The 12,421-nt window shown below is 37.9% G+C and overlaps 1 protein-coding gene across 2 annotated transcripts in view; it reads right to left on the reverse strand.

The window, feature by feature from the left end:
* The window catches only part of LOC107506457 (A-kinase anchor protein 17B), a 145,926-nt gene that overhangs the window by 8,812 nt on the left and 124,693 nt on the right, over nt 1–12,421 (reverse strand). For both annotated transcript variants that reach the window (XM_016137156.2, XM_016137151.2), the window contains 3 exons: nt 9,546–9,608; nt 7,635–7,738; nt 167–935 (listed from right to left, as the gene is read on the reverse strand). In XM_016137156.2, the coding sequence (XP_015992642.2) occupies nt 167–935; nt 7,635–7,687 (822 nt within the window). In that variant the 5' untranslated portion in view covers nt 7,688–7,738; nt 9,546–9,608. The remainder of the gene's footprint in view (nt 1–166; nt 936–7,634; nt 7,739–9,545; nt 9,609–12,421) is intronic.

The following is a 12,421-nucleotide window of genomic DNA, read 5'->3' on the forward strand; positions in this document are numbered from 1 at the left end:
TTTTCTTCTTAAACATCCATTTACTAATGACAACACAAATCTTCACATTAGTTGTTGATTGGAGCCTAGTGAGGTCTACGGAAATTTATTCTCGATGCTTCCTTCTAGCTTTTACTTAGAACCACCTGAACAGTGGGAAATAAAAGAAACTCTGGCTACTTCTTACCTTAATGTTACATGCCAAAGCTTTCCCATCATCACCTTTAAGCATCAGCTTCATCCCTCGAAGGGACTCCATGGCTTTTATGAAGTCAGTTGACTCCTGGTACTGTACAAAGGCCTCGAACGTCTGCAAGCCGAAGCTAAAACCCCCAAAGCTCCCACCAGTCTTCGCCTCTCTGTAGGGGTCAAGCATAGGGATATCCACATTCTTGATCTTCCCAAAACTTTCGAACACCACCCGAAGGATCTCTTCACATGGCTTCTCCCCACTGGAACCTTTAGGTGCAAACCACTTGCAGGGCAAGCCTTCAAAATATATAGAATCCAGTTTCTTATCCTGGTCCTGCTCATCAGCCCCATCACTAAATGGGGCCTCCTGTTCCTTGGGGAAGTGCTCCCACTCTCCCTGGGCATCTGTAGCCACTACTTTTAAGTCTGTTTTCAAACCATTTAGCTTGATGATCTTCCCATGTAATTTTGCCTTCAGGATCTGAATCAAATTCCGCGTTTCAGCCTCCCCCTCAAATCGGATGAAGTCCTTTGTACTCTTGGAGAGGCGAACTGTGGTGAACTGATCAGGACAAATCAGGCTTTTCAGCTGGTCAAGAACTTCCCAGTTCGAAAAAGGTCTCAAAGGTTCTATACTCTCTGGGAGCAATACACTGATCATCAATTTTGCTATGGGCTTGAGGTAAAGATGCTGAGCTGCACAGAGCTCTGTTGCCTCAGAGTTATCATATACCACTGTGACCGTCATCGTATCCTCAGGAAACCTTGGAGGACAAAAGGGAACATTTTTATACAAAAAAAGCAAAACACAGATTTGGATTTTGAAGGTGCTAGCATTTGCTGGACTTCAATCAAATTGAGAGGGGGAAATATACTTTAGATAGTATTAAAACAATATCTTACATTTGTTTAATGTATTTTGTTTTATTTTTTAATTTATATTATTGGCATGACATTAGTTAATAAAATCAAATAAGTTTCAAGTGTACAATTCAACAATATGTCATATGTATATTGCATTGTGTGTTCACAACCCAAGGTTAGATTTCCTTCCATCACCAAATATTTTCAAGGATAATCTCTATAGTTTGTTAAAGAGTTTTCAAAAGGTTTCAAAGAGTTTCCATATACTGTGTCTCAGTTTCCGTAACAGTAAAATAGAAATAATAGAATTTCAGGGAAGATGAAATGAGCAGGTACATGTGAAATCCTTAGAATAGCACCTGGCACATAGGAATTTCTCTATAACATAAGCTATAACTATTATTCATAATACTTTATCTCGTTTGATTTATGAAGCAACCTGTGAGTAGGTATTTTCATGCCTGTTTTACTGATGGAGAAATTCAGATGGATTTAGAAAAATTAAACAAGTTGCCCATACACTGAGACTCCAAGATTCCAAATCTCCAATCTATTGTATAATTAATCTCAAAAGTCAAGTCCCATAAAAACCTGCTGAGGTAGTACAGAAGCAGGGCAAGAGTAAAATACATGTAGTGCATATGTGGACATGCACCCAACTGATAGTTCTAATCCATGTATCCAATTTAGCATCCTTTGTTCAGGTTGGTTCCTAAGTCTGACATGGACATATCTATTTTTATTCTTCCAGTTTATTAACTAACTAAACTGAACTCTTAAGTTCAACTGAAAAGCAGACCATCTCTTCTAAAAGGGACGAAATGAATATGTCCTCTACTTTGGGACTAGAAAAACCCCAAAACATGAGTGTTTGCTGGCATTTCATTTTAATAAACTCTTTTAAGCTATCCCACAAATACTGGAAATTAGGGATTTCTGCTCCTATTTGTTGACTTGAAGTTGGACTTCCCAATAAGCTTTTTTCCCCTAAAAGTGAATATATTCAGAATCTACATGACCTGAGATTCTCATTAATGTCAACATTGAGGAGATTTAGACTCAAAAATATGTGGTCAGATGATGGAAATACTAACATAAAATTTACTACTAAATCTTGGTTAACATTATAGGTACATATTTCTTTAATTGTCTCTGAAGGACAATCTTAGTCAACCCCCTTTAGGAGACAAAGTTTGTATAAACTGTTTTTTTTTTAATCCACCAAAAGCAGTATCTAAGATATTAGATTCTAGAAATCTTTATGATAGCAATAATGAATTGAGACAATATGAGCATAAACATGTTCCCTTTTTCCAAAAATGTTATCTAAACAGCAAAGCGGAGAAAAAAAAATCCATTAAGTTTGCTCCAATTTGCAACATAAGCAAGATTCAACACTAAGTTCCTTTAGGAGAAAAATTAATTTGAAATTCAATTAAGATATAGTGAACTCCAAAATTTATCTCTAATCGATAGGTATTTATTTATACAACCCACTTTAAAATAATGTTTTTTTAAAAAATATTCTAGAAAAAGTACACACGAAATACTTAATCACTTCAAATTAATCAGGTTTGTCATATTCTCCATTATTCCAGTGATATTGCCTTTGTTTTAAACATGTTAGAATGCTTCTTTGGATTGATTTCAAAGTTTGCATTACATTCTTTTAAATAGCCTTGATGGAGGTCAATTTCAAAATTCTTTTATCATGGATTTGATATTTAGAAGTCATTAAAAATTATCTAGAATCAAGACTGTTGGATAAAATTTGTGACTACAAAGAACAAATTTCTTAATTGGCTCATAACCTCCCTTAGAAGGAGCTTCCAAGGAAGGCTCTAATTAATTTTCTTTAATTAGTGGGTACATTGTAAGAATGGGTACAGGGCTTTGAAAGATGGCAACTTGAAAGACAACAGTTATTTCAATGTTGTGGTATAACAGTTGCTAAAATTATCCTGATTTTACTACCCCTTCCTGTATCTACAGACTTTGTAATGTGACTTTGAGCTATCATTATCAAGAGAGAGAGTCTATTTTTTCCCAGCCCTTTAATGTGAGCTGATTGGTTGAGTTTTTGTTTTGTTTTGGCCAATAGAATGTTACAGAAGTGACCACATCCCAGACCTAAGCCTAGGTGTCAAGTGGATCCTTACTCTCCTGGAATCCTGCCATGCCATGAGGACAAACCTGGGCTAGGCTGTTGGAAGGTGAGAGGCCACATGAAGAAGAGCCCACTTTTGACAGATGGCCCTCCTATACCACCCAATCGCCAGCTAAACCATCAACTCACCACTGGCACATGAGGAAGCCCAGCCAAGATAAACTGGAGCCCTTACAGATCAGCAGGATAGTTCTGTAAACTTACAGATTTGTGAAAGCTAACAAATGGTTGTTGCTTAAATCACCAACTGATGATACAAATTTCTAAATTTTAATTGGTTTCAAGATATACAATTCCATTTGATAGTTTTCACACAAATAACTAAAAATTATAAAAACTCATTCCTGGGGGAGTTTGGGGAAGAAAGAAAAAATAGGCACCTTCATATCTTAATAGAGATAATATAGGTTAGGTACATCTTTTTCTAGAATAATTTAGCAAAACAAAGCAAGAATCATAAAAATTCTTATTCACTTTGACCCTGTAACCTGCTCTAGAAACTTATCTCAGAAAAAAATCATTTAAAATAAGAAAAAAGCATGTTCAAAGCTGCTTACTGCAGTGTCATTTTACATACATTTTTGTCAAAAGTATACGTAGAAATAAAGTTCATATATTGAGTTATAATTTTTTTGCAAAGTGGTTTTTGCTGACTTAATCAATACAACAGCAATTCCCTCCTCCCATCAGAGATACCCTCTCTATCTTCCATCACTGTAAATGCCGATAAGCATCTGAACCTATAACCAAAGTTTGTGTGAGTAATGATTGAAGCCTGGAAGATTAGCTCAGGACTTCAAGTAATGAAGGAGCAGTTGGCCAATTCAACAGTAGCTACATCATGGGCTGCAGAAGTTATTTTTTAAAGCTGCTTTACTGAAACATAATTGGTATACGATAAACTACATGTTTCATAACATAATAAGGTGCCCATGTATCAAGTGTTCATTTTGATGAATTTTGACATATGTATACATACTTATGAAACTATCACCACAGTCAAGATAGTGAAAATGCCCACCATCCCAAAAAGTTTTCCTCGTGCCCCTTAGTAATCCTTCCCTTGTCCCCAACAACAACTGATTTGACTGCACAATGCTTAAGTCATAGCTAATTTATCTTACGGTAAAAACAAAACAAACAGATGTTTTGGGAAAACACTCAGTTACGTCCAATACTCTTCTTTAACAGGTGCTTTTCTAAATCAGGATACTTTCTCTTCTCTGAGCTTCAATGTGCCAATCCTTGAATCTAGTTAAAGCTGCATAAGGCCCTACTTTGTTCTTGAGAATAGGTCTAAAATGGTTTGTGCACCTCTCCTCATGCAATCCCTGTTTTTAAACTCATTTAAACACATTAAAATAATCTAATTTAAATTAAAGACTTAAATGTAAAACCTGAAACCATAAAACTTCTAGAAGAAAACATAGGCAGGCAGTGAACTCTCTGATATTACTACTAGTAATTTCTTTTTTTCCCCCTCTTTAATCCTGCCCCTGCCACTTCCACCCCTGACCTACGGATGTTGCTGTCTCCCCTTAAGAACTGAATCTCTAAAGGCAGGGCTTCCTCTTCCCACATGCTCGTGCTCGCAGTGTGTACCCAAGGCCTGGCGGGGCCTGGCACACCTGGGGCATGAACCCAAGACCTTCTGCATGTAAAGCAGACTTGCTAACCACTACACTATGGAGCTACCCACTACAAGTAATTTCTTTTTGGACATATCTTCTCGGACAAGGGAAATAAAAGAAAAAAATAAATAAATGGGACTACATCACAGCAAAGGAAACCATCAACAAAACAAAAAGACAACTGACTGAATGGGAGAAAACACTCGCTTATAATACATCTGATAAGGAGGTAAATTAGATATATTTTTAAATAATCTATTTTAAATTAGATACATTTGTGAGTAATCCATGTTAATTAGATTTATTTTAGTGGATATAGTTATGCATCTTATGTCCTTTATATATATTAATTAAAATGTATCTAGCAAAACAGGTAGAATCACTGAGATCAAGTTATTAGTCTATGACTTAAAATTAATTCTTTAGTACAACCTAATTTGCCCTCTAAATTCCCTTTTAATAAGTCTGTGCTTCGATTGATGGCAATGGTAGAATTCATTAAGAATTTTCCCATCATTTTCACCAATCATTGTCATATGCATACAGTACTTTATTGTTGTCAACGAAAGTTTAAAAGCCTAGTATAAACCAAGCCCTGATGGCAAGGAATGCCATAGTTATGGCCTCCCTAAATTATCTAAAAGTTAAATTTTAGTAAAGTTTTTAACGATTCCTATGTTCTTTTACGTTCCACTATGACCTTGCCAATCCCCCCTACCACATACACACATCTTTCTTCTCACTTGATTAAAAGCAACACTACTGAAATCATTTATTCTTTAATATCTTTGTAGAGGCAGATGAGAGCTCATCTAACCTTTAAAAATTTGTAGTTATTCAATAATGTTTACACAGTGTTCATTCCAGCAATATCACGTGTATATAGCTTTACCAAAGCATTTCACTCAGCATCCTCCCTGTGCAAGAACATTTCCAGCAGATTCAGAGAATATGGCTGTTTTCCCTAGTGATCTGTCTGCCTCGTCTTCCTTACCTTTATACCTAGTAGCAAAGCTGACTGAATAACAGTAGAATAAGAGAAGGGAGAACAGGAAACATCTTGAGATGTTCTCACAAGCCTAAAATGGTTGTTTTAACCTGCAGTGAAAATTCAACACATTCTGTAGGGTCTTCATCCAAACTTTTTTCTTCAATACCTTCTTTCACTTCAGAAGATACTAGAGAGATTCCTGCTACATATCTGTTTTTTTATATCAGAAATGTACTTTAAAACTTTAAAAGCACTTGACTTGTTAGCAAGGTATCCATCATTCATTCTCTCTCACTTTTTCTCACTCTCATAACTATTTGCTGTCACAGTGCTAGCAAGGACATTTGAATGAGGCACGTTTTTAGAAACAGTGAAAAAATTGGAACAATTGCACAACTCAAAATCATCTTTCAAAGTAGTTCTTTGCTGTCTTTCTTTTTTCTCCAGGCTTTTGAACCTTAAAGTTAGTAATTTTAGAAGCATTAAGATATAAAATTATATCAACATTTATAGTCAGAGGGGCAGCCAAAATGTATTTGAATCAAATCACCCTAGCCAATTGCCAATTTCCTGGCTAGTACAGAATCCCAGTAACTCTTGACCAAATAGAAGTATTCCCCAGCTCTTCATTCAAGAGATTGCATATGAACATTTATGTGTTTTGGCACATCATTAACCTGAGCAACAATTTTAAAACTGTGATTGATCATATGCTCTGATCTTTAAAAAAAAGATTTTAAATCACATCATTAAAATGAGAGGCCCTCAGTGTTTCAATAATTGGAATATAGCCAACATAGGACCCACCAAATGACTGAATTCCCAAATCAGGACAGTCATTTAGGGCTTATTGGGGCACTAAAGGCTTTGAGGACAGAAAGTAAGGGACTTTTGGGGACCTACGGTCATTTAGTCATGATAAATTTGTGACCAGGAAATACGACTGTCCTACTGAGAGAGAATCTATCTCTTCTACCACTGCTAAATGTAAACCTGCTCTAAGGTAGAGTTTAGTATGGGAAATTTTTATCCTGAAATGAAGAAAACCAGTTTCATGTTAATTCATCTCTTTGGGCAACTTAATTTCCTGTTTTCATATCTTTATTTTTAAAAATCATACTAATGTTTCCTTTATGTGATAAAGGAAAGTGTTTCTAAGGCTAATAAAAAATAAAAATAAAAAATAAATCAACCTAAAGAAAGGCACGTGTTAGGCCTTTTTATGCAAGTGCATTTACATAACTCTGTCAGTGAGTATGGGAGTCATTCCATGATGGCAAGGGAGGGGGCAATTTTTTAAAAATATGCATAGGTCAGTCACAGACCTGTCTGACCAGCTTTTGGGCCTTTGCTCCTTCTTTAGCAGTAAGAATATTTTTGTTATAGAACACATCTCTCCAGATACTTCCAACCGGGAATACTGCCTTATGCCTTGGATTAATTCACTATAATGCTACTGAAGCAGACTCACTGTTTTCTCTTCTTCACATTTAAAAAAAAAGCTATCTGATATAAAGGAATGTGGCTGAGTATCTTACAGACTTTTGCCTCACTCACTGAACAGAGCATTATTTGTGGGAAATAAAATTGCCAATGTCTTACTGCTCTATTTTATCTTCACAATCTGAAAATTACCAACAAATTTCCTGCCCATGAGTCGCCACCTACAGGGAAAAAGCAGCCTTTACATGGGACTGTGTTTGGCACTACTCAGCAGTTTCTGAGAGCAGCAGTATTTCCCAATAGTTTTAAAATCCCAAGGTACAATTATTTGAATACAAGTCCTGCAGAATAGGCTATTACTCGATACCTTATGGTGAATATGTGTTCAAAGGAGGAAAGACTGGAGAAGCCACAACTCATGTGAACTCTTCATGGTGGACCACTGTGTCATGGCATCCTGACCAGGAAACACTGCCAGAAAGAAAGAGGTATAGAGTAAAAGTGGATAAAATGGTTTTTAAAAAAACTGTATATTTACAGTTTTCGGCATAAACAGCATGTGAGATTTACACAGTTGTAGTTATAGACCATCACGATCTGGTTTTGCACCCATTTAATAACAATTTCAGATGTTGATATAGTCAATGCATTTCTCATTTTTCATGCCTATAATAAACTTCGGTAGAAATCCTATAAATAGAGAGAAATTCTATGGAAACTCTATAGAGTTACTACATATTTGGATATTCTCCCTTCATGGGTATTTGCATTTCCATTTTTTTTAAAGAGCACTACCCTTTCCAAAAGAGTACCACTACTACTCCATACCACTAGTATGAGAAAGGGCACCCCTATGAAAATCTTTGTCCAAATGTTTTAAAAAATGATTTCTTCAAAATATATTATCACATCAAAGGGTAGGAATAAGTTCATATGGCTCATTAAATATTGTCAAATTGTCCTCCTCAGGATTAAGTCAATTTATCATGCTGTTACAGTATTAACATGCCTGATTTCTGTGGAGCTCTGCTTATGTTAGATCATTATCATTTTTATTTCTGCTCCCTTTACTAGTGTATAATAGCAACTTAAAGTGATTTTAATTTGCATTTAATTTTTATGTAGGCTAAAGTTCCAGCCAACCTTTACACTGATGTTCAACTGCCAATCGATGTGTCCAAACAGAATATTTCATTCGTATCTCACTCAACCTATTAAATACAACAGAACTCTTGGGAGTCACCAGTGATTCCCATCTCCCTAACAGAGCCACCCTCCACCCAGGTGATTGAGCTCAAAGCCAGGAGTTATTCTTCCCTTCCCCTCAGATGCAATCCTTCAGCAAGTCATTTTGACTCTGCCTTTACCACACATTCCAAATCCATCTCCTTCTTCACTGCTACTCCCCAGGTCCAGGCCACCATCATCTCTAACCTGGATTACTGCAACAACTATTCAACTAGTATTTCTTCTTCTATCCTTACCCCATAGGGTCTACACTACATAAAAGGCAAAATGCTTTTTAAAAAGCCTTAAGTCAGATTCTGTCATTCTTTTGTTCAAAGCCCTCTGGTGGCTTCCTGTCATGCTTTGAACAAAATTCAAACTGCTTATCCCCAAAATATGGCCCTTACCCATCTCTTTCAACTAATTTTGTACCCTTGTCCCCTACTCCCCTTGTTCTCTCCATCACAATCACATTGGCTTTTTATTGCTCCGTAAATGCATCGAATTCACTCCTCAGAGCCTTTAGCATTTGTGGTTCCCTCTGGCTGAAGTGCTCTCTTCCCCAAGATTTTTTCATAGCTGGCTCCTCCTTTTTCATGTGGCTCAGAGAAGCCTTCCCTGAACACTAAAGAGCACTGCTCCCAACCTTGACTTGTTGTAGCATATCAACTCATGTTATTTTCACAGTAACACTAACATGATCAAATTATCACATGTATTTGTTAATGTGTTTTTTTATCTGCACCCCCTTCACCCTCTAGTCTGCAAGTTCCATGAGGACAAGGTCTGCATGTGTCTGGTTCACCATTTTATTTTCAGAGTCTAGAAGGGTGCCTGGCACATAGCAGGGACTTGATAATGCTAAATCCTATCTAAACCAGAGAATTTGCTTATCAAATATATTTAAAATGTGTTGCTTCCATAGTGAAAATACTAATAATAGCACCTAAAGATGAGTCATGAAATGTTAGTGCAGACTTGCTTATTCTTTCAGGCTCCTAGAGCTATCAACATTAATCAATGAACTTGGAGATCAATCAAATTTACTTACCAAGCATTTACTTGGTGTAAGACACTTTGAATACAATGATGAGTCACTCTCAAAGAACTGAATCTAGAAAGAGAAATAAATTCTTTTCATCATTTTGACACACATACTATACACAGCAAGTTTTCAGCAGAAAGAAAACCTGGGTCCAAGGGAAGGATAAAGGAGATCAGCAAGGTCTGACAGAATGTCTCTGTGGAGTCCTAGCACAGTGGGCTTCGAAATCCCAGCCCAGTGGAAAGGTACCACCTACAGATGGATAATGCTCAGGGCCTGGCCATCAACCCTTCCCCAATGATGCCCACTACATCCCTGTGTGTTAAGATTATTCACATTTCACCAAGTTGATTCTACTGCATATCTGACAATTCTCTAATTACACAGTAAGATAAGGTGATAATCCTAAATTAGAATCTTTCTGAGTGGGGGCTTGTTTCCTTAGAGTAGGGCTGGGGCCTACAGGGTCAGGTAGGTTCCAGGACTTGGGGGGCGGGTTGGGCATGGAGCACTCAGACCTCAGCTAAAGGGGTAAGCACTACAAAGCTCTGCCTCCCATAGGTAAAATACACAACAGGCCTTCTGGCAGTTCAAGAGAAGCTGGAAATCCTGAATTTTTTTTTTTAGATTTTTCAGTTTTTCAATGTCAACTGCTAATTCAATGGCTTTTTTTATTGTTTATTGGGGTAACGTTGGTTAATGCAATTATATAGTTTCCGGGTGTACATTATAATTTTACGTCTTTGTAGTATATTGTGTGTTTACCACCCAAAGTCCATTTTCCTTCAGCTATCATATATTCGACCCCCTTTACCCATCTACCTCCTCCCTCCTCCCTCACCCCCTACTCTCTGGTAACCACTTGTCTATATAGTCCATGTCCATGAGTCTCTGTTTGTTTGTCCTGTTTATTTGTTCCTTTTAGGTTTATATCCCACATATAAGTGATATCACATGATTTTAAACTTTTTCTGTCTGGCTTATTTAGCTAAGCATGATTATCTCAAGGTCCATCCATGTTGTTGCAAATAGTAGTATTTCATCTCTTCTTATGGCTGAATAATACTCCATTGTATATATGTACCACAGCTTCTTTATCCAATCATCTATTGTAGGACATTTCAGTTGCTTCCATGTCCTGGCCACTGTGAATAATGCTGCTATGAACATCAGTGTCAAATATCTTTTCAGATTCAATGGCTTTTTAAAACATAGTGCAGGCTGAAGCACACCTATCTAAGGCTAAACTTGACCCAGGGTCCCTCCCCTAGCTTGCTCCTTCTGCACACTGAAACCAAGAATCTGTTCGGTTGCATATACTGATGCTCCCACAGGGTTCAGGAAATTCAAACACAAAAGTTAAATATGCTGACACCTGGGCAAGGTTCTCAAGAAAGAGTGAGACAGAACAAGGCTCAGGGACCCAGGTAGGGCACACCAAGTCATTGGTCCTGGTCTTGCCATGTTCTTCCTTGCTCAAAAATTCTCGACATCTCCCTATTTCTTATACCATCAAATCACAAGTTCTTTTCAAGGCTCTCCAAAACATGACCCTACCCCACTTCACCAGCCTTATATTTCGTCATGACCCCACATCTATCCAGTCTAGCTGGGCCAGTCTTCCTTGAGTTCCTTCAAACATGTTGATCTCCTCTGCCAAATTTCCTCTCCCTATATTAAGTTCCACCCACCCTTCAAAGCCTTGCTCACATCCCACCTCTTTTATGAAACCCTCTCTGTGACAGTAAATAGTAAAATGCTTTTGAACTCAAGAGCTGGTATCAAACAGACCTGGGTTCAAATCCCACCTCTGCCTCCGATCAGCTGGGCGATTCATCTAACCTCTTTGAGCTTCAGAAGATGTTAATAGGGCCTATCTATCTTACAGAGTTTTTGAAGGATTAAGGGAAACAATACAAGTAAAATATTTAACCCCCAATAAGTACTCAATTAATGTGAGCTCATGTTATTACTATGGCTGACCTTCCTCTATTCCTGTAAGTGGGCCAGCCCTTACACTGCCTATTCTGAGTAAAGGACCAATGGAATCCACGCAGTCTACCTTTGCTCAGACTGGGCCCTAGGCGTTAGTCTACATCAGCCCCCAGCTCGGCTTTAAAGCTTCTTATAGTTCCTGGAGCATGTTGGATATAACTTAGTACTCATATAGACCTAGTGGACCCTAAATCAGAAAGTTGCACATGTATCACCACCCTGGCTCTGAAATAACTCAGCAAAAGTCCCTCTCCCTAGCAAAGGCAGGAATGCATGCTGGGAAGATAAACATGTAGCCTATCTCCATAGCAGAGAGCTGCTTTAACATTTGAAGGAAATCAGTCTCTTTCTCTTTCTCTCTCTCTCCCCCTCAGACACACACAAATACACACACCACCACCACCACTGCCACCACCATTACCTCCATATTCCCAAACTTCTGTGCCTCACCTTTCCTTCTGATGCTGGGGATGACACATGAAGCCAGTCAAAGACCACTTTCTTCACATGTGTATGATAGGGAACCCAAACAAATGAGCTGCACTGCAGGTGTGATCTTTGACTGGGACTACATGGAAAGTGCATGACCCACCACAGGAGCTAAGATGGCCTCTGCTGGCCTTGTTCCTCCACAATGTTTCTACACCTCAGGTTAGCCTCACCCATCCTGATATGCTTAGCTGAGATCCCCCAAGCACCAGAGCCAGCAGGCCTATTTCCCTTATAACTTTTATCTGTGCTTAACAAGAGTTAGAGTGAAAATACCTTCATGCAAGTTACTCCCTGCTTCAAGTTACTCCATGCTTTGAGTGACTCCCTCCCAAATAAATAAGCAAATAAAAAACAGGGCACAGAAAAAAAATGACTACTGGAATAACACATTCTTT

The sequence above is a fragment of the Rousettus aegyptiacus genome, unplaced genomic scaffold, assembly GCF_014176215.1.
Source record: "Rousettus aegyptiacus isolate mRouAeg1 unplaced genomic scaffold, mRouAeg1.p scaffold_m13_p_9, whole genome shotgun sequence".
NCBI classification, from domain to species: Eukaryota; Metazoa; Chordata; class Mammalia; order Chiroptera; family Pteropodidae; genus Rousettus; species Rousettus aegyptiacus.